The 23226-nt window shown below is 40.2% G+C and overlaps 1 protein-coding gene across 4 annotated transcripts in view; it reads right to left on the bottom strand.

Annotated features, from left to right (window-relative positions):
- Camsap2 (calmodulin regulated spectrin associated protein family member 2) overlaps positions 1–23226 on the bottom strand; it is an 88197-nt gene that overhangs the window by 12990 nt on the left and 51981 nt on the right. For 2 of the 4 annotated variants that reach the window (XM_036202965.1, XM_036202966.1), the window contains exons 4-12: positions 21680–21763; positions 21010–21042; positions 18775–18916; positions 18446–18585; positions 10989–11082; positions 9300–9393; positions 4889–4923; positions 4038–4107; positions 1530–3726 (exon numbers count right to left, since the gene is read on the bottom strand). In XM_036202965.1, the coding sequence (XP_036058858.1) occupies positions 1530–3726; positions 4038–4107; positions 4889–4923; positions 9300–9393; positions 10989–11082; positions 18446–18585; positions 18775–18916; positions 21010–21042; positions 21680–21763 (2889 nt within the window). The remainder of the gene's footprint in view (positions 1–1529; positions 3727–4037; positions 4108–4888; positions 4924–9299; positions 9394–10988; positions 11083–18445; positions 18586–18774; positions 18917–21009; positions 21043–21679; positions 21764–23226) is intronic. The other 2 variants (XM_036202967.1, XM_036202968.1) reach the window with 1 other exon arrangement.

Below are 23226 nucleotides of genomic sequence, written 5' to 3'. Positions count from 1 at the left end.
GTCGGCCTGAGTAGAGACTAGGGGCCCAGGTAAGAAATGATAACCATGTCAAAGAGATGACCTCTGGGGCAGTGAAGACATGAAATGAAGGTACGGACGGATGCCTAGTTTACACCGAAGATCCCCTGCCCCATTTTCCTTTCTGTGCAAAGTCTCTATCCCTGCACATTAAACTCTGCTGAGTTACTATCTATAGTAGCAATCTATTAACAAACAAACAAAAAAGGTAGTTTTACATGACTAAGAGACAAAACATGGCTTACATCCAAATTTCTAAATGCTGAGAGAGGCCTAAGGGACAAGCATCCTGAGATCAAATTTAAAATAATCCCAGCACTAAATGGTCAGCAGTAAAACTAGCAATTACCGCCATCTCAATGGCTTCAATTTGCCGTTTCTTCCCATTACTGCTGCACACTTCCTCTCTCAATCTTACATTCTGAAGCCGTGCTGCTGGGTACACTTTTCTAACTACATCTACCCGGTACGGCTTTAGAGGGTCAGAAGTAACAGTCCCTGAATTAAAGGAAAGAAGTATGAACAGCACACATTTCTGACTGTGAAAAACATATTCTTCTTCCATGTGGTAATTTAGAAAAATATAAAGGTGAAGAAAATGGATAATAGAGGAGAAAAAGCTTTAATATGATTTAAAGTTTCATCTATAAATTCTAGGATCTTTACTATCAAGAAGTAATACTGTCTAGGCTGTCATTTATTTGGCTGAAGTACTATTTAATACTGTTATCTAATAGCAATAGTAAGATTAGGATTTATATTCCTAATCCGTACAGATACAACACTAGCGATCACCTGTTTTAGTGCCTTAACAATAGATCTGAAACTCACATTTCCAGTTAGAGAAAAATAAACTACTGGCTACAATGCAGACTGCAAGTAGATAACACCATGGCCAACAGATCATGTACACATCTTTCTTCAAACTATCTTTAAAGAGTTTTTTCAGAGGTGGACATTATAGCCAGTGGCAAAGCTCTGTCCAGCATGCAAGGCCTTTGCTTTGGTTCCCAGAAAAAGAGATCTATACCTTAAGGATAATATCAAACTACTACATGTTTTCAAAAAATGTTTCACTTTGTATGGTCCATATCTGATAAGTTTGTAGAACTCAAAAAATATTAGGATAAAAAACATTAAAACCTTAACATATATTTGTATATGATGCAATATGAGTATTTTTACCAATTGGGAATAGCTGAATTCTTTGATAAATTCAGGGCTTTGATAAAAGTGGAAAGGGAGGTAGGGAACCATATAATATAACTGAAATGCATGCATGCCGTGACTACGGTAGAGGACTGCAGCTCTGGAGTCCACACTGCAATAATGCTGCACAGTGTGCCTCACTACTTGTACAGAACAAGGCAGGGTTTGCCTAGACACATTTCAGGAATAATGGCTGACTTGTAATGAAAGAGATTGTTCCTGAAGAAGTACATATATCAACTTAGAAAACATACAGGCGCCCATCCTAAGAGGATGCTCAAAACTATGTGGATTAGTATTACCTTAAAAAAGAATCCACAGCATACTTTCTGGTCATCATCCAATTGCTCTTTATCACTCTCTCCATCATATTTTTCAACAGATACATCAGCCTTTTCAGGGGGTTTCAAATCTGACAGAGAAACTTCGATCAGATTAACATTTTTAGGAGCAGTGGGTGGGAAAACAGGTTTAGGAGGTGGATCTGTGGGTTGACTCAACTGGTCCTCATTTGGTGTCACACACACAGTCTCTGTGATGGGTTGTGACAAGACTTCAGAAACTGTTGATTCAAGAGGTTTAATCCCCTTTTCCCCAGGATTATGGTCACAAGGTTCCAATGTCCCTTTGTACTCTGACGACTCCTTTTTAGTCTCCTCCTTTGGTTTGGGATCTTTTAATTGAGGCTCCCCATCATCACCAAAACATACAAATGACCGTGTCTGAATGGGAACCTGACTGGGTGAAAATCTCCTTAATCGAGGAAGACTATCCACAGACCGAGGAGGTGTCAGGGTTCGGTTCAAAGGAGTTATTTTTAATTCATTTGGCCTTGGAGTCCTTTGATTTTTAACAGAAAAAGATGAGCTCTTCCTATTGGAAGACTGTGGAGATGGATGAGTGGGGCGTGGGGAGTCAGACGAGAACGGAGCAGCCGCTGATGACAGGCCTGCCTGTCTAGGTTTAAAATCGCGAATCTGCTTCTGCGGAGAGGGCTGTGGAGGTGAAATCACCCAAGACTGCTGCTCTCTCATCTGCATTAACATCTCCTGCTGAAGGGACAGGCGTTGCATTTCTTGTTGTAGAAAATGCAGGGATGAATTTAGCTTTTCAATGGACTTTGTATACTCTAAGATCTCCCCTTCATTTAAAGTCTCTTCTGAAGGGCTTGCCAGGTTCCACTGCCTCTCGGGATCCACAGGCGCGGTTGGAGACTTCAGCCATTTGCCCTGAGGAGTCTCCATGCTCTCTTTTATGTCTGCTAGAGACTTGCTCCTCTGCCCGTCCAGTTTTTGTGGTTCCTTTTCTTTGGCTCGGTCAGTATATATTTTCTCATCTTCTGCACCCGCAGCTTCCTCTCGAAGAGGGGAGATCCCATCTCCTTTCTTTTTCACCACAGTTAGGAAGGCTGTCCTTCCCATTTTCTGCCTCTGTCTAGTAAAAGCAGCCTCCATTTTCTTTTTCTGGGCTTCTATAGCGCGTCTCTTCTCTTCTAGTTTCATCCTAAGGTGGACCATTTCAGAAGCCAACAGCTGGGTAGTGTCCCGTCCTTGGGCAAGGCCTGTTTCTTCTGGAATCTGTGCCCAAGAAACCACATGAGGAATGTTAAGTTCAGAGCCTTCTGGTGTGGTTTTCTGAGAACTGCTCCCACTACTTTTCCCATCAGTATGGTTGAGCTTCCTGAACTTCTGCTCAGCAAAGCTGGTCATTTTCACTCCAGAGCTAGAGGAAGCACTGCTCCCTGGCTGAGACCTGGTGCTGATGGTACTTGGGCAAGGACTCAGGGCTTCTCTGGGGTTGCTGGCTCTTATATCATAGTCCTGAAGAAACTTAGATGCATCATCCATGTCAGAGTCTAAGCTAACAGTGTAATCCCTCAAGGAAGAGTCTTCGTCCATTGTTTCCGGAATATCCTCTGAAGGGACATGAATCCCAGTGTCGACTTCCGTAGTGTCTGTTATGGGACTCAAGGCCCCTTTTGTATCAGTTACGTTATCGGGACTGGATTGATTTAGCTTGATGTTTGAATTGAGAATACTCAGATCCTGACTATGAAGAAAGAAGCCATTAGCGATCTGATCTGGCCGAGGTGTATGAGGAGATTTCTCAGTGTCGTGAATTATCTGTAATGCTTCTTCAATGCTTGGGGTCTCGATCTGATTGCCAAACTCATCAAGAAGAACTCTATTTTGTAAAGCCCCGTTGGGAAGCCTGTAGTGAGTATTCTCATTAGAATTTAGTTCATTTGTGTTAAGTGGCATGTAGGATTTGAGGTCACCACAAGGATCTACATGATGTTCTTCTTCAATGCCTTCTTCTTCTTCTCCATTCACTGGCTTGAAGGACAAATTTTTTCTGATGTGTTTGGATGAACGGCTGTTGTTGAGAGTAAGCCCTTCATTGCTAACAGAGCGGATGATTCCTCGGTTTGGAGTGGAACTCTGCGCATTGTCGTCTTTGTCGAAAGAAATATCAAATGAAACACCGTGCACTGATGTTCTAAAAAAGAGGTAAAGACAAAATGTTTAAGAATTGCATGCAACATGATTTTAAAAATACCACTGGCCAACTATTTGAAAGTATATACCCTTCCTCCATTTCTCAGTCTTACTGACCTCAAGGTTAAGAGTGAACTTCCATCACCTTTTCATTCACCCTCCTAAACCTCTATCATAAGCTACGCTGCCCTTTTCAAGGTTAAGTCCTAATTCAAATTCTGATTTGACCACACGGCTAACGAATGAGGACAAAGCAGAGTGAGGTAAACTGACATTTTCTGCTAACATGACTGTACTAATAACTTGGCTTACCTTTTCTCCTTAGGCCATGTTCCTATGAAGCCGTCAACATAAGACATAGATGAAGACCTTCTAATTCCTCCTTCAAATGCAAAAACAGAAAACCCATTGAAAGCACACATTTGATATATTCAAGAGTTCATTCAAGGCACTAAAAAGTGGGACCTTGGCAGCATCAACACAGCAAAATATTTTTTTTTTTTTTTAAGTTTAGAGGAGGAGTGTGTAGTTTACAGTCAACAACTGACTAGCATGAGAGGCTCTGAGGTTAATCCCTAGTAAACTACCTCCCTGACCAAGTAATTATATACATGTCAAGAATTTAATTTTGATACAAATCAAGTAAATACATACACACATATCCCAGGAAGTGGCTCACAGCAGTAATACTAGCACTTGGGAGGTTGGGGCAGGAGGGTTAGTAGTTCAAGACTAGTTTGGGTAACATAAAGACACATCAAGACACAGTGGCACACCTCTATTAATTGGGCACAGTGGTGCACACCTGTATCCCCAGCACTCACAGACTGAGGCAAGAACATCAGAAGTTCATGGCCATCTTTGGCCACATAAGGAGTTTGAGGACAGTCTGAGCTATATGCGATCTTGTCTCCAAACAAAGTCAAGGAGAGGGACCAGGGAGGTAGCTCATGGGTACTGCCCTTGCCTAGCACATGACACCCAAGGTCGTTGGTCTAATCCCTAATACCACAAAGGGGGGGGGCATGGAGCTACAGACCACCCATCGTATACTAACAGACACTTTTCAGGAAAAGACTAGATGTTTATACTTAGTCTCACTTATTTTCCAGTCAGCCTATTTCAAACAGCCTTTTCCTCATAGGCCCTTTCCAATACATTACCTGAGGCTGAAGAATGAGCCTGGGGACGTGCATATCTAAAAGGCAAACGATGAGACTGTAAATAGAACTCCTTCCCAACACACTGCATCATATGTGTAATCAATTCTCTCTCTTTACACACACATGCTTTTATAAAAAAATATGAAATTAAAAAAAAAACAAGTTAAATGAAACTCATTAATTTGCAGTATTTTAGGGAAATGTAAATCTCTAAAACCTTCTAAGACCCTGATGAACCTCTGCACAGTCTGTCTCTAGATGACCTGAAGACACGAGGCTTTCTGTTAGTCTTACCCAACTCTGCCCTGTTTTACTAAGAACAAGGGAACTGACACGTTTTCTTCTCAAGTGATAGTGATAAGTGGCCCCACCACGGTACACACTCGGTCCTTCTGAGTTTTCAGCTGCCATGCTCCCTGGCATCAAGTGAAGTCACATATACATCCCCAGTGGGCGGGAATCAGGGATAAGAGGCAGAAGCTTCAGCTCACTCAATCACACCATCTTTTAGCTCATATAAACTGGGACTCCAACAAGCCGTACAGACTGGGGTCAGGATCAATGCTGTGCTTTTACGACTTACTGAAAGCTTAGTCACCGAGCTCTCTGGAGTGCACCAGTACTGAAGAACTGCCTGTCCAAACCAAGTGCTATCTGGGGTCTCAGAGTCTTCCTCCCTAGTGTGCATCGTGTCCTCTCAGTTTCTTTAAATCATCTGTTAGGACTGCCAATAAACAGACAGTTCCAAGCAAGTCTGTAACTCCCTCCTTCTGAAATAGGTTCCGCAGCTGACAGTCTCTCTTAGCTCCACCACAGAGAGGGTAATCCTGAATGCTAGGAAAATGGCTATTAAAATCTGTTCTTTCTTTTCTTCTTCCCCAAATAATGGCTACCATGATGTAAAAGCTTGCTCACTGTCTCATTTTCAAAAGCACACAGAGGATTTTGGTGTTGTGCACTCCTGAATCAACTAGGAGCCAAGGAGGAAGGAAGGGCAGCTGCTGGGCCTCTCTGTTGCTGTGACTGCCTTCATTTACTCAGAAGACCTTTATTTTAGGTGTAATAACACCTGGAAGTGTGATCACATTATTCCCAGGGAGAGGAAAAATGATCAAAGCCTTCCTCAAAAGTTCTATGAAGGGGGTTGGGAGAGATGATTCCGTGGTTAAGGGCACTGCCTGCTCTTCCAGAGGACCATGGTTCAATTCCCAGTATACCCACAAGGCAGTTCACAACTGCATGTAACTCCCATTCCGGAGGTTCCAAAAACTTCACACAGACACACATGTAGGTGCTATGGATATCGCTCTGTGTAAATAAAGTTCTGATTGGCCAGTGGCCAGGCAGGAAGTATAGGCGGGACAAGAGAGAAGAGAATTCTGGGAAGTAGAAGACTGGAGAGAGACACCGCCAGCCGCTGCCAGTCGCTGCCATGGAAAGCAACAGGTAAAGACACTGGTAAGCCACAAGCCATGTGGCAAAGTATAGACTAACAGAAATGGGTTAATTTAAGATAGAAAAGGTAGATAACAAGCAGCCTGCCATGGCCATACAGTTTGTAAACAATGTAAGTTTCTGTGTGCTTTCTTGGTTGGGTCTGAGCGACTATGGGACTGGCGGGTAAGAGAGATTTGTCCTGACTGGGCCAGGCAGGAAAACTCTAACTACATGTAGGCAAAATGCCAATGCACATAAAGTAAAAATAAATAAGTCATTAAAAAGTTCTATGAAGGGGCCGGGCGGCAGTGGCACATGCCTTTAATCTAGCACTAGGGAGACAGAGCCAGGTGGATCTCCATGAGTTCAAGGCCAGCCTAGTCTACAAAGCGAGATCCAGAACAGGCACCAAAACTACACAGAGAAACCCTGTCTCAAAAAAACCAAGATAAATAAAAAAACAAAAGTTCTATGAAGGGTCATGTGGAGACTTATAGAAGTCAGAGGGCTTAGGAGCCTAGGATGACAAGAGACAGTAACTCCTCAAGGGAAAGGATTTAGAATCTACCTGGGTTCTTAGGGTTCTACTAGGAAAAAAAAAGTCGAGTCTCCATAAAACCCAAGCTACATTTTCCCAGAGTCAGAGACATAGGGGACTGTTCCTTGAGATCCTTGTCCTAATCATGACTGAATAATCAATTCTTAAAGCTTCACCATTGACTTTTGAATGGAAGTAGACAGAGTATGGGAATGGTGACCTAGAATAGTGAGCATCTTCTAAATTTTCAAGGAAATAAATGTAGTCAATCAGAAAAGCATGAGGAAATCCTATTCAGAAAGCTACCCTTAGGGAAAAATGAACAGTAGTTCCTAGATTAGCCACCCGCACACCCGCCCCTTTCTTCCTTTCCTTAGGTGCTGGAGATCAAGCCTGGGGCCTTGTACCCACTCAGCAAGCACTCTATAACTGAGCAGTGTTCCCAGCACTAGATCAGGAGAGGACTTTATAACTTGATCCTTCTGCACTGAGTTGTGAGACAGGTACAGAATAGAAACTTAACGAAGTAGCAAGAAGATCCATATCAGGAGGCTAAGGAGAGGAAACGTCTTTAGTTTTGAAGAAATGCATTACAGACACCAGGAAGCACACGAAGGTAGGAATACAGAGGAAATGGGGAACTTCAGTTCAGCCAAACTCTGACTGTTCCTGAACACATACCTGACAAAGAGTAGTGACAGCTTCAGACTAAGTTTTTATTTTATGTAATTAGGACAAGAATTAATACAAAGAGTACTTTGAAGTTTTTGCTCATACCTTTTTAAAATGTAGTCTTAATAGATATCCTTGATTTTCCAAAAACCCATAAAGCATAGTAACTTTAAACAAAGAAAAGACAGACTGGGGAGTCGAAAGTTAATATAAATTTCAAGCTGCAATAACTACAAATGAACAGCTAAGGCTGGGTGTAGTGGTGCACACCATTAACCTCAGCACACAGGAGGCAGGAGTAGTGCACCTCTGTGAGTTAATGGTATCCTGGTCTACAGAGTCCCAGGCCAGCCAGAGTGATATAATGAGACCCTGTCCAAAAGAAAGAAAAAGAAAAAAAAAAGGCAGAAGAAGAAAGGAAGGAAGGGGCAGGAGGGAGGCAGGCTACTTATAGATTCCGCTTCATTTTTTTAACAGCTGGAACTGAACTGCTAGAAGTGGTGGGGCACACTTTTAATCCCAGCACTCGGGAGGCGGAGGCAGAAGGATCCTTGAGTTCAAGGCCAGGTCCAGGACAGGGAGGGTTACATAGAGAAATCCTGTCTTCAAAAACCAAATAAATAAATACAAGTTTTAAACCGACGAATGACTTTCTCATATACTTGGGTCAGTAGTCAGGATTATCCTGATATTAATTAGGATACTCTTTACTTTCATTTCAGCTCCTTATGTCAAGACTAAAGCAGTCGATAACAATCAATAGTATAGCTATTTAATTACTACCTCTCAATAACTGGAAAGCAAAACAGTGGTGTGGTGAGCTGATCTGAATGAACAAAAGAAGGCTCCCATTGACCCCGACATTTGGACATTGGCCCCAGTTGCTGTCTGGGGAGGCTAAGCAACTTTCAGGAGGGCAGCCTTGCTGGAGGAAGTGCCTCACTGGAGTGGGCCTGGAGGGCTTGACGCCTTTCCCTACCTCTGCTTGACTCTTTCTACTTCGTGTCTGCGGTTGAAGGTGAGAGCTTTAGCTTCTTGCTCTGGCTGCCTGCTGACATGCCTCCCGATTCTGGACTCCCCTCCCAGAACCATAGCCAAAACAAACTCTTTCTTCCTTAAACTGCTTTTGGTCATGGTGTTTTATCACAACAACAAAATTAACTATACAAGCGGGGAAGACCTGTTTCAAAGATTTTCTTTTTAATAAAAGGAAATTATAAAATCCAGGGCTAGCAAGGTAGCTCAGCAGGTAAAAGTATTTGGTGTCAAGGCTGATGACCTAGTTTGCTCCCAGGAAAGAGGAGTCACCAAAGGAGCAAACTGACACCTACAAACTGTCACCCGACCTCCACATGTGCTCACACACATAAATAAATGGAGCTAAAATCTAAAAATTTAGATATAATTTTAAAAGTTCCCTGAGGCCTAAGAGTCACCTATCAGATAATTTTTTTTAAATTTATACTATTAAATAATTCTCAACTATAGGAATAATGCAGCAAAGTTTAATTTTAGGTTTCTTATTTGGAACTTAGACTATTGTCTCCCACTTCAGTGTGGTTCACTAAAAACCTATTTATGAAACACTCATTTCAATATAAATTTCAATTACTTTTAAATTAAAATAAGCCTTAGTAGTGTGAGCTAATTGTAACTTAATTTATAAATCCAACTACAAAATTAAAAAGCCCTTTTTAATGTCAAAATATTATTTGATTTCATTAGTAATTAACAAGGAAATGGTGAAGTCATTGTGGACTCTACCTTGAGGTGAAGTCAGAACTAGGTGAACTATCCATGATGTTTCTTTTGGCAGCATTCAAGACAGGGGCTGATGGCACATCTTTTGCAGATTCAGCTAGAATAAACGATAAAACTTCAAAACTGTATGTTCAACTTATTTCTAACACTATTTCAGACACTCTGAGCCCTAAGTAATCATTTAAATTTTATTTTCTATTTCCATCATTACTTAAACAGTAATCATGGTTCCCTCTCCCTTTCTGTGCTGGGGATTAAGCTTAGGACCCAGAACTGCCATGGTTCTCTTTAAATAACTCCTTCTAACAGAAATGTACCCTTAAATAATTTCTAAGTCAAAAGAATTTCTTGATATAATCTGACTTTTAAAAATTCACAAGAGGTACCATAAAATAAATATAGGTATTCAAAATAAGGATAAACCTGAGTGTTTAATCTTGTGAAAATTTTCATAAAATTTTGGGACACACCAGGCCAGTTTCAGTTTTGTTTTTTATGAAATAGCTGGTAATATGGTAGTTAATTAAGGATGGTCAGATTTTTTACTGGATTAAAACCCACTATATCTAGCTTACATGTAAGTAATTCTGGGGGAAACAAATTGGTTTTGATTGGATGTTTAAGCAAAAGCTTTGTTATTATTGAGTACTGGGCTTCTCAGATGAAATCACAAAAAAATGCAAGTAAAAAGTCACACTACTTGCAAAAGACTATATAAAGAATGGTTATGGCAATTATTAAAGATAAGTGACCTTCATGAATAGCCTTAAGGATCTCAACTTCTTTCAAGGTACTATTTATTACCTACTGCTCAGTGTTCAGAATCTGCTTGAAGTGGTTTTGAGATACTGGATAGATCAAATGCGATGATCTCCTGGTGCAGAGTGTGGGCTGAGGGCAGCACTTTTATAAAGTAAGAGCAGATCCACCAGAATGACATGCCTCTCTTTTGGTAGCATATCCCACACCCCTCTTTGTTCCTAATCTTTTTTTCCCTCCTTTATATCTCTGAGAAGGTAGAGGTTAACTGCAGTGATCAGAAAAAAGAAATCTGAGCCAAGGAAAGCTGCTAAATAGCTGGGAAACAGAAAAGTCACATTTCATACTGGGTACAGTAGCACTGTTATCAGGAAAACTGGCCCCCTAATTTTTGCTGGTAGAAAGTTCTAAGCTTAGAAGAAATGCTAAACTTACAATCATTTCTCCCTTGTAGGAATATGTGTTTGTTTTTAAAATGAAAGCCAGTTTTATGGTGCTAAACATGACATTGCTATAGGAAAAAAAAAATCTAGCAGGAATTCTTTATTTTTTTGCTTTCTGGTGATAAAGAAGTTTAAATCCAAGGCTGTATGCAAGCTAGGCAAGAACTCCACCACTAAGCTGTGTTGGGTAACATAATGTTAAAAATGAGGAATCTAATAGGCAGTAAAAACTACAGATAGGAACAAACGATATAAGAAGTATACAGCACCAGCGAACACTAAAAGCTCCATACATAAGATATCAAATATGGGAACTGTTTTTTTTTGTTTCTTGCAGATAATTTGGTGCCTTAACTATTAAAATATTTAGGCTCTTATCAAGGATAATAGCTGAAATCTAAAATGATAACAAGCTTCTATCTAAACAAATAACCAGATGAGATGCATAGACTTCTCATTTTCCACATTAAAAATAGCAAAGATGGATTACCTCCTTGTGGACGAACAACACGTGGCTGTACAAATGACGGCTTCACAACTTCAAACCACCAGAAGAGCTCTGCCATGAACACCAAATAATTACTCTAGATAAGAGAGGTAAGAAAATTAAAAGAAGCCCTAGGTAAAACCGGCCATGGCCATCAACAGGTATCCTTTATCCTCTCAAACGCAGATTTGAATTCTACCCATTCACTATTCAAAACACTCACTATCCTTTATTAAACCTGGAGTAAAAAGTTTAGCACCTGTAAACACACATTCAGATCTCCGATCTTTTGTTTTATAGGTCAGAGCGAATCTCCCAGGCATCACTATCTCTAGCTATGTAGAACTCTGAGGTAACAAATGTCCTTTTCTTTCAGTGGAAATACAAACAAATAGCATAAAGAGTATTTACCATTTAAAAAAAAAAAAAAAAAAAAAAAAAGGTATGCTGGGCTGCAGTGGCGCACGCCTTTAATCCCACCACTGGGGAAGCAGAGCCAGGCGGATCTCTGTGAGTTCGAGGCCAGCCTGGTCTACAGAGCGAGATCCAGGATAGGCACCAAAACTACACAGAGAAACCCTGTCTTGAAAAACAAAACAAAACAAAACCAAAAAAGGTAAGAAAAAAATTTTTTTAAGTAATTAAAGATATAATTTAAATATTTTATCCACACTTGATAATGCTAAATTCAATAGTAATTCACATGCTAAGTAATACCAAACTCTATAGATTATGACTAAAATAATCTAGAAATATATAAAAACATTTTTAAAAATAATTTAATGCATCCTTCTAATTTTGAAAACATCAAGGCTAACAATCTTTTCTTATTTATACTTGAAAACATAAATAATTCTTTAAATGGCTTAAAGGAGTTTTCAAAAGCATACTTCTATAGGATTATACATATAATATGTAACTACTTATATACATTCATATGTATGGTTTGGGGTTTTATTTTTTTCTTTTTTTTCTTTCTTTTTTTTTTTTTGAGACAGAGTCTTGAAACCTGAGGAGTGGGATTACAGATGTGTCCCATTATACTAGAATAAGGCTTATATGTTAAAATACATATGAAGAATAGTTTCAATTTTAGGTATTTAATATATTTCTAAAAGTAGCACTATACAAAACCTGTTTTCCATATTACGGAAATATGGGGTGTTTTCTGATGTCTTGCCTTCTGCTTATCTGCTAATTTTGAATAATCCTCAAGTCACTAAATATACTTCTTTCGATCCAAACATAAACATACTTCCTTGGGTTTCGTCACCTGGATTTTTGTCATATTTAAGCTGGTAATGTTCACATAGTCACCTGCTACCAGAAAGCCAAAGAATCAAGGGTGACTCCAAGGTCTCTGTTTTGAGCAACTGCTACTGCTGCTTAATAAAATGAAGATGACTGGGAGAAGCAGGTGACAAAAGAAGTCTCTGACCCTCTCCCCGAACATCTCAGGACTTGAGAAGTGTGAGGCGTGAGGCCTTGTGGAGGGCTGACACAGCGCAGAAGACAAATTCGCTAGGTTTTCCCTTTGCTCTCAGTATTTGTTTTCACTGTAATTTTCCAGGCTGTCCAAATGCTTATACACAAATAGCTATCATCTGAGGCTATTAACATCTGAACTTTCTTTTAAAAATGAGAAAGATTCAATCCCTTACATTGTGGCTTGGACCACACCTTGCCTTCTCACAGCTTTGTTATTTCTAATTCTATTTGTTACTTACCTCTCTTCTCCACTCTCCTCCACGGAGAGATAAGACCTTCTCTCACTAACCATCATGCCCCACTTCTCCGCCCTATCTAATGAAATCTTCCTTAAGACATGATCAGGCCAGTGGTGGTGCAGGTCTTTAATACCAGCACTTGGAAAGCAGAGACAGGGGGATCTCTGTGAGTTTGAGGCCAGCCTAGTCTACAAAGTGAGTTCCAGAACAGCCAGGGCTATTACACAAAGAAACTCTGTCTTGAAAAACCAAAAGCAAATCAAAACAAAACAAAAAACCAGGCTCCGACTAATCGTGTATTCCTTTGCTCCCCGGTGCCTGGACCACTCCAGTCTCATGCTGAACTACCACTCCGCCAGAACTCCACTGCTTTAGGTCACCACAGACTTCACTTTCCTTGACTTCTCAGATCTACAGTGTTCCGATCTTTCTCCTCTGAAATACTGCCCTCTACATCAGTATGAACAACACACACATAAGCTCACACAGCCTGAGTGAGGTAGAATGCACAGGGCTGGTCTGTACCAGTTGGGGTCCTAGAGTTCAGAGAAATGGGCACATTCTCCCATCCTTAACCCAGAAGCTCTACCTTGTATGATAACCACTTGCAGATGAAAATGTAGTTTCCTCCAAGGGAGTCTCATTGGGAAAACAAGCTACTCATAAGGTAGGCTGCATGCCCAGCAGATGACCGACAGAAAATGAACTCAACGGCACCTTTGGAAGTTCCCTGTCTCATAATGTTGTGTCAGGGCTCTTTGTTTTTAAAAATTGTGTGTGTGTGTGTGTGAGTGTGTGTGTGTGTGTGTGTGTGTGTGTGTGTGTGTAATTTTTTTCCATCCATCCTCTTTTTAACCTATAGGTCCTCTATGTGTGTATGTTTAGAATTTTTATGGAGTTCCTGACGGTGTGAATGAGTGGCTCTCTGCTTCTTATGCTTTTTCTTAGACTCTTTTCCTTCTGTTTGATTGTTTTGTCCAATTCCAATGTGTTTTATTTTATTTTATTATCATTCCATAGAAGCCTGTTTACTTTCTAATGAGCGACAGAAAGGGGGTAGCTCTGGATGGGAGGTGGAGATGAGCTAGGAGAAGAAGAGGGAGAGGAAACTGTAATCAGGATAGATTGTCTGGGAAAAAAAATCTATTTTCAATAAAAAGAAAACAAAATTAAAAAAAAATTTAACCAGCTTTATCAAACATCACATTCTCCAAGGTTTGTAATCCCATATGTCAGACTACAAGGCCTAGAAAGGCAGGGCCTATGCTCTTCACTCTATGTTTACAGTCAAAAAGAGTTCCCAGCACAGGATATGTATTGAAGAAATGTATAAACTGATCCATATCAACAACAAACACCCAACACTGACAAAGGCATCTCTGGCCTGATGGCTAACTTCACTGTCACCCAGACTGAACTCAGAGGTGCCTAGGAGAGGAAGAGGAAAGCACACTACTGGTTCAGTCTGGGAGCCCATCTCCAAGGGCAACTAACCTAGTGGAGAAGAACAATCTAGAATGTGGATAACACCATCCTGGAGGCTGGCAGCCCAGCAGGAATAAAGGAGGAGGAGGAACCAGTTAGGGCAGGCGTTCTCTCTGATTCCTGTTCCCAGTGAAGAAGGCTTTGCTCCACGAGGCCTTCTCCACCACCGTGGCCTGCCTCACGAAGGCCAAGAACCAACAGAACAGCTGCCCGTGGACCCAAGCCTCTGAAACCAAGCACAAGTAACTCCTTCCTCAATGCTTTACTCAGACACCTATCACAGCAGCAGAAGGCCAACTGGCACACTGAGATCATTGTGACCTACACTCTGCTTTAGTCTTTATAGTAGACCTTCTAAAGCAAAGGGTAAACTTTGTAAGTACTGCTGCTAGGGTCTAGCCTACTAGTACAGTTAACTAGAGCTGACTTCATCTTTTGAAAAAACACCCCTAAAATGTGCAGTAGTTATCTGTCGATAGAAAAGGATATTTATTTAAGGACCTGACCTGATTTAGAGTTGTCTTGATAAGATAATGGCAAAAATTGGCCACAAGATGATGGAACAGGAAGAAATAATTTCCCTGGTAACTAAACGAGATTATTTCATTATAAAATTATAATTAAATGACAATTGGTCATATTCCAGAAATGGTACAACATTAATTTAAAATCATCTTTCCCCAATTTACTTTGAGACAGAATCTCACTCTGTAGCCCTGGCTGGCCTGTAACTCACTATGTAGACCAGGCTGTCCTGGAACTCACTGAGATCAGCCTGTCTTTATTTCCTGAGTGCTGGGGTCACCACACCTGACCTACTTCTTAAATATATGTAGCATATGTCTGCACGTGGGGTCATGCATGTGAGTGCAGATGCCTGTGGAAAGCAGAAGACGGTGTTGGAGAAGTTACAGGCAGTTGTGAGATACTTAACATGGGTACTAGGAACTGAACTCAGGTCCTCTGGAAGAGCAAGCAATACATGCTTTTAACCTCTGAGCTATATCTCCAACCCCCACTTCCTTTAGTCAAGAAGGTCGATACATCTACATAGTTAAACAGTGTAAACAACACAGAACATAGAGACTGCAGAAGTCGAATAAATCTTAACACCTTCTCCCATATCTAGTACCACACTCAGAAGAAATTATGTTTTATAGTTATCTTAAATATATAAAAGTGTGCCTCAGCACCTATCTGCAATTGGTTCTAGGACCCCATATAGACACCAAAGACTTATGGATGTTTAAGACCCTTCCATATGATTGTGTAGTATATGCATAGAATCTATGTGTACCCTTCCATATGACTGTGTAGTATATGCATAGAATCTATGTGTAACCTTCCATGGGGGAGTTGGCTTTCTCCCTCCACAATGTGAGTCCTGGGGATCAAACTCAAGGTATCAGGCTTAGTAGTATGAACCTTTACCAGCTGAGTCATCTCTCTAGCCCCACAGGATAGCTAAAATCACCTCTACTTTACTTACTAGTACTTAATATGTAAATAGTTATTACACTGCATTCTTTAGGGAATAATGGGTCAGTGGTCCTGAGTTTGATCCCTAGCTCTGAAGGAAAAAGAGAGGAGAAAGGTTTAAAATATGCATGCACAGGAACACACACACACTCACGCACAGTTATATTCTTTATTATTATTTTTTTATTATTATTTTTATTATTACTATTATATTTGTGTTATAATTTCACACATCAGCCATGGGTTCCCCTGTCCTCCCCCCTCCCGCATCCACGCCCACCCTCCCCCCTTCCCCTCCCCTCTATTCCCATCTCCTCTAGGGCCAAGACTCCCCTGGGGATTCACCTAAATCACCTAAACCTGGTGGATTCAGTACAGGCAGGTCCAGTCCCCTATTCTTTTTGTTAACTTTACCCTGACTTAGCAATGTCTTAGGGAGCTTTCTGTTTCAGCAAAAACAACAAAACTCTCAACTACCTTCCTTTACATAGGCCAATCATATTATAAAGCATTTAAATTTATGCCTCTTCTAAAATGCATCATTTCTAACTTTTTTTGTTTTGTTTTGTTTTTGTTTTTCAAGACAGGGTTTCTCTGTGTAGCTTTGTGCCTTTCCTGGAACTCGCTTTGGAGACCAGGCTGGCCTCGAACTCACAGAGATCCGCCTGCCTCTGCCTCCCAAGTGCTGGGATTACAGGCCTGCGCCACCACCGCCTGGCTCATTTCTAACTTTTCAACTTCAGAGGCAGTCCTTTATGTGCCTTTCAACGGCCACTATCCCTTTAAAAAATAGGCTCTCAAGACACTGCAAGGGAGCCAGGCTCCAACCAGGCACAGCCTGACCCCTCAATGCTTTTTAGGTGTGCTCAGGATCTAGTACAGGAACTTGCCTGGGCAATGTCCAATAATCCTCCAAAGCAGCCAATTTATATTTCTACAACAGAAATTCATTTCCCATACATTCCTCAACACCCACTATTAAAAGTTAAAGTGAAAATGAGTTGCCCAGCAACATGGACCAAGCAACTTCCCCAGAGTTTAGAGCCTTAAGATAGTAGGCTAAATTCAAACTTGCAGTTGTGATAATTAAGCAAAGAATACATAACGTGAACAAAGATTTTTTTGTTGACAATTACTTATTTAAATAAGCTTGACTTAAGGAAATGTTTTTATATTTGGATCATGCTCAAAATGATCTAAATATCAGGATTACATGGCTTACTGAAAGTCTACATTCTATTCTATTCTCCAAAAGTATGGGAAGGAACACTACCAAACTTATAATCTATAGCAATTTTTAAACAAATATACATCTTAGACGTATGACAAATTTTCATTTCATATTATAGAAGTAGCACTTGTATTTTATAGAAACTGCTAGCAAAGTCATTAGTAAGATATAAAGGAAATAATGGTGTAGGTAAACCTTCAAAATTGATTAATCAAGGTTTCTCTTTTGATGTGTCAGAGTAGGGAGTGGGTACCATTTGAGTCACTGGGACTAGTGCCTCATTTGGAAATGCTTTTTATCATTGGCTCTATCTTCTGCCCTTTGGAGATCCTGAAATGGACAAAGGAAAGAGAGACTAGAGAATAAGAATTCAAAGTGTAAGGTGTTAGCACATTCAGAGAGAAGCTCTTTAACTTCCAAGCAGGGTTAGCACTGGGACTGTGATTAGGCCCGACAGAAAATGGTTACCTCTAGGCCAAACTTCTAATTAAACTAAACGTATTATAAAGTCACTTATTCCTAAAGCTTGGGAACTAAAGAAGCACATGGAGTGACAAAATTAATATTGTTACAATAACCAACTTCCTGAAGTGATCTACAGAGTCAATGTAATCCTCATCAAAGTTCCAATGGCATGCAACAGAACTAGAAAAAAAACAATCCTGAAATTCATGTGGAAGCCCCCAAACCCTGAAGAGCCAGAGTAACCCTGAGCAAAAAGAACATTTGACATCTGATTTAAAAATCTACCAGAGGCTAAAGATGGCTCAGTGGAGCACTGTGGACCCGAGGCTGGATCCCCAGCATCTACATAAAAACTAGGTGCGGCAGCCCTTATCTTAACTCCACATACACACACACACATCCCAACACAAATACACAGACAGACACAGACACACACCAAAGTGTTTCATTTGGTTCTCTAAAAATTCTTCACGAAAAAGAAAGCTTCATTACTGGTTTTGTTTGCTGTTTATTTAACAGGTGTCTCATTATGTCCCCGGGCATGAATCCAACTCATGCTTCCCCATCAATTTTCAGAATACTAGGATTACTGGCATACACTCATACCCAGCTTTTAAATAAAGGAAGAACCTCATCCTTTTTACCTATGATCAAAAACCATTTAATGGTTCATAATCTACTCTGCCCACACCAAGACAACAGGTCAATTTTATACAGAGTTTGTGTTTGCCTTTACAATGTAAAAGACTTGTAGTTAGCAATGGATGCTTAAACAGGAAGGAAAAAAAAAAATCACACCCCCCCACCACCAAGTTCTTTACTGATAAAGTAAATTTATAAGCTTTTATTTACATACATTTATTTTTGGAGAAAGGCTCTACCTCTGCTGGCCTCAGACTCATTACAAAGCTTAACCTGGCCTTGAACTCCTGATTGTCCTGCTCCCACCGTTTCTATTGCTAGACTTGAGGAGACTCAACCTGGGCACTACTGCACCATTGAAATACATCCCCAGCTTGTTGCCATGGTTTTTAAACTTTATCAAAAGGCAAAAAGAGAATGATTTAATTTACCTTTATGGATGAAGCAGCATAAAGCATATCTTCCAAGCTGAAATGGCAGCAATGGTTTAAGTATTCTTGGCAAAATTCCTGAATCAGCTGTAGATTATACAGGCTATCAGCCAAAGACATAGTTTCTTTCAAACAAATATCTTCAAATAGAAAAGGGGATGACTTTGGGTTAATTAGGAATACTTCATAACTACTGACAGTACAAATGCACAGTCATGTAAAATCTGCGTAGCAAACATGTATTTGTAAGTGATAGCCACTAGACAAGAAGTTCTCCACTTTCTTTGCCATCTATACACAGTTCAGAAACAGATTCCCGGAACACTTACCCTCCAATCGGACAACACCAGGGCAGTAAAAATGAATAAGGGCAGCTAGTGCACAGCCGTCTGTACCATCCTTCAGCAAATTTTCTACCAATGGAATGCACGGTAGTTGCTTAAGTAACGTTTGTTCCTTCCTGTAACGAGCCTACAACCCAAAGAAACCTGAATAAATACTAAACAATGCAGAGAAAACAAACAAAACCCCACAGAGCTGTAGACTCTAGTTCTTACTAATATTAAGAAAATATAAATCAGGAGAAACAAGAAGTATCAACTACTCACCAAGGTTAAATAGATAGCCACAATACTACTTTCAAATCATAAACTAATGTAACTGGGGGATTTAAAAAGATGACGGACACACAGTGCTATGTTCACTACTGGACACAAAGAAGTAATCAGTTCAGGCTAGTTGTTATTAGCTAGCAGCTGTCCTACAGGCAAAGAAACAACGCCTATGACTTACTGATAGGGCAGAAAGCCTTTTACTGTATGATTACATAGGCTATTGATATTTAGTAGTCACTTTTAAAAAGATTTCAAGTGCTCTTAACCATTGAGCCATCTCTCCAGCTGTAGGGTTTTTTTTTTGTTGTTGTTGTTGTTTCGTTTTTTGAGACAGGGTTTCTCTGTGTAGCTTTGCACCTTTCCTGGAACTCACTCTGAAGCCCAGACTAGTCTCGAACTCACAGAGATCTGACTGCCTCTGCCTCCCGAATGCTGGGATTAAAGGCATGCATCACCACTGCCTGGTGGTATCATTTTTATAAAAGAGCAATTTAAATGTTTTTCTTCCAATTCTATCTAAACTGTCACCTCTGCAATTTATAAGTTAAAATACAATTGTGAAGAAAAATGCTTATGAGATTAAAAAGCAGAAAATTTCAAATTTATTGAACAAAACACTTAACACACAATGGTGCAATTAGATTCTTTTAAAAACATCCTCCAGAAAACATATGCAGCAATGAAGAAAAGAATATTTATTTCTGCTTCTCTCTCCCTGGGTATCGGTTGACAAGAATCATGGAACATGTTTTCCTCTTGAAAAAAAAATTTGGAGGGTGCAACACGGGCATTATATCCCTAACTCACACATTACCTATATTCAGAAAACAATTATTTACACGTACAAATCTTTCACACAGATTCTACTTTTCCTTTCCTTTCCTTTCCTTTTTTTTTTGGGGGGGGGATGGCCTTGACATTTCAATCCTCCGGCCTCAGCTTCTGAATGCTGGTGTTACAGCTGTGAGACGTCTTGCGCAGCCTACCCAGGACTGTCTGATCACTGGCTTTTATCTCATCCCTAAGCAAACTTCATTTAGAAGATACAGGGAGGAGAGGAGGAGGAGGAAGAAAACCACCCAGTGGTGAGCTCATTTTCCAGGCAGTGAGCACTGATGTATACCTGCCTTCTTGTCTCCAACTATCTGGCAGGAGGGCTGGACTGAACCAACTTAGCATCACTAGCAAAACTGGCTTCACTTAGTCTATTCCCTCTGTCAATTAGCATCCATGAATAAGGAGTGTGAGTGTGTGTGTGCACTCCCACTAAGAATGAATGTCTGTGGTTCAATGAGTGGCAGGCCAAAGCATTTTCCTGAAGACTATATCCTATAAAATCCACCGATCAAATTAACTTTAACATGAGGTTTATACAATTTCAGATAAGTTATCTACAGTCCATGAGCTACAGGGAATCTTTGGTTGGTTGGTTTGTTTTCTGTTTTAACGCCCACACAATCAATCATCAGGTGAAATCAGAGTTTCACAGTTTAGGTGCAATACTGGTGAGGACATAGGTAAGTAAGCTTTTGAGTTTTCATCGAATAGTCAAGTGTTAGCTTCAGTTAGGGTAAAAAGAAAACAAGTCTGCCAGAACTAATCCAAACAGGCAGACAACTTACACATGCGATTAGTCAAATTCACTTTTATGAAAACTCTTAACACTAGCAAGATTCTGTACCGTGGGTTGTTTTACCCACTGGCATTAGTAATTAGTAATAACAGTCTATGAATGTTGAGAAGAGCAAAGGCGTTTATTCTTTAAACTATCCTTAAAACTGGCTGGACCCACTATTTTCCATTTTATACGATCAGAGTATATGAAAACCTAATCTCTCTACTCAATGACAAACATATTTGCATGAAATAGTGATGCCAGCAAGCTATAAACAATACCACCAACACCACTACACTTCTGGAGAGAAAACTGAAGTAGTGAGGAGAACTTACTGGAACCAGTTTCCAAAACCATTTGGAAGGAGACTTCAGAGGAGGCAGCGGAGGGAGAAAAGATAAAGCAGGAGGTGAAGGAAAGTCTATCAGAATCGTCCAATTAGCAAGTTACAGTGGGCTTCTGGGGGTGCGGCTCTCCATTCACAGTTCCCATGTGTTCTATGGTAATCAACACTTCAGTTAAAGCCACAGACACTCCTAACAGCCAAGACCAGTGCCATCTCCTCTTCTTGGCTCTCCCCATACAGAACCACATTTTAGGACACTGAGGCTATTTTAGCAACAAATAATTTTATTTCACAGATTCAGAATCACACATTGTACTTAAAATAAATCTGTATTATTAAAGTAAAAAGACTGTAAGGTTAGATTCTTAGGTATTAGTAGACCAACTGTAGAAAGGAATAGTCTTTCTGAAGGGAAAAAAAGTCTCTCCAATAAACAGAAGCATAAGGCAAATAGCAATGTAGCTGAAGTGACTGGGGATCAAAGGGTTAATAATTTTGCTATCTAAAGGTGTCCTACAGATTATCGTTTTTATTCTTTAAAACCTAAATTCAGTAAGCTTCTAATCTCAGTACAAATCAGTTTTTAGTGATTATCTATTTTGCATTTCCCAGAGTAATTCTGGCATCTCTAAAGCACACTTCACACTGCAGTCTGTTACCTTTTGACCTCCTGGAGCTTCAGCTGTGTGATGCTCTTTAGATTTTTGTTCTTGTTCCATTATGTCTTTCAAGTGTTCATTTACCTTAAAACAGAAAAATCAATGTGAATTTGCATTAAAATACAGCAACAAAATGACATGATGAGATCCCCAATATCAAATACAAGTAACATACAAATAAGATGTCATTTTTACAACCAGAAAATAGTATGTCTAAGGAGCTTTATTGGAAACTCTAACATCAGTTCCATAAAGTAACACAGTGTGTGTTGAGCATCTCTGTATGCCAGAAACTGGAGGTTCTAGTTCCAGTGAGAGCTTATTACACTTGTAACATGTATTGTACTTCTAGGCATTCAACCCACAGAGCCCATCTGAGATTACCACTATAAATTCTGTACGAAACATACAAAGCAAGGCTGGAGTACATGTACAGCTCAATAACAATGCATGAGGCAGCATGTGTGAGGCCCTGTGTTCAACCCACAGCACCAAAGACAAACATTTATGCATGCATGTGTATACATGTAAAAATTCTGCTAAAGATAAACAAAGGCAAGTGTAAGGAGGACAGGACTCAGGAAGAAAATGAACACAATGGGCTGTATTCATGTTGATACAGTGTTCATTTTAACGGACAACTCGACACAGTCTCTAATCACCTGGGGAGGGTCTCAATGAGTGGCACTGGGTTGGCCTGTGGACATGTCGATGGGAGACTGTTTTAAGCTAACTGATATGGGAAGATGTAGCCTACTTGTTGGTGGACCACTGGCAGGAGCAAAGAGGTGGGATGGTGGGGAAATGGTTGGTGTTGGTGTGTGTGTGTGTGTGTGTGTGTGTGTGTGTGTGTGTGTGTTGAAATGTGTAAGAGTGGAGACACTGAACTGCACACAAGTAAGCAAGCAGCATGTATTCATTTCTCTGTGCTTTTGAGTATGACGTGGCTAACTATTTGAAGTCCCTGTCTTGACTTCCCCACAGTGATGATGTCAGGGTATCTTATCACAGCAACAGAAATAAATCAGGACATATGGCCTTCCCACAACTGACACAGGAATAAGCAAATAGAGTTAAACAGAAAAGTAATCTCACTGGTTTGAAGAATCAAAGAGAATTCTGACACTACCAGAGGCATGTGAAGAGGAACATCCTGGGAAAGATAGGGTCACAGTTAAGGAAGACCAAATTCTAAAGCAGTGGTTCTCACTCTTCCTAATGCTGAGAGCTTTTAGTACAGTCCTCCACGTTGTGGTGACTCCCAACCATAACGCTGTTTGGTTGCTACCTCAAAACTGTAATTTTGCTAGTTCTGAGTTATAATGTAAATATCTGACATGCAACCCTCAAAGAGTTGAGAATTACTGACTCAACTATAGTTGATAAATAATAATAAATAGGTCTACCTATAATTTAGCCTCAAAATTTTGGCTATACCTTGGACTATATATGCTTAAAAAAGAACCCATGGACCCAAGGGTTAAAACACCTGCTGGGAGACCAAAGAAGCTGCCACTAGAGGGCAGTTTGGTTTTCAAATTCCATCA

This window comes from Onychomys torridus, chromosome 11 (assembly GCF_903995425.1).
Source record: "Onychomys torridus chromosome 11, mOncTor1.1, whole genome shotgun sequence".
Lineage (NCBI taxonomy): Eukaryota > Metazoa > Chordata > Mammalia > Rodentia > Cricetidae > Onychomys > Onychomys torridus.
This window is presented reverse-complemented; position numbering and strand designations above follow the sequence as displayed.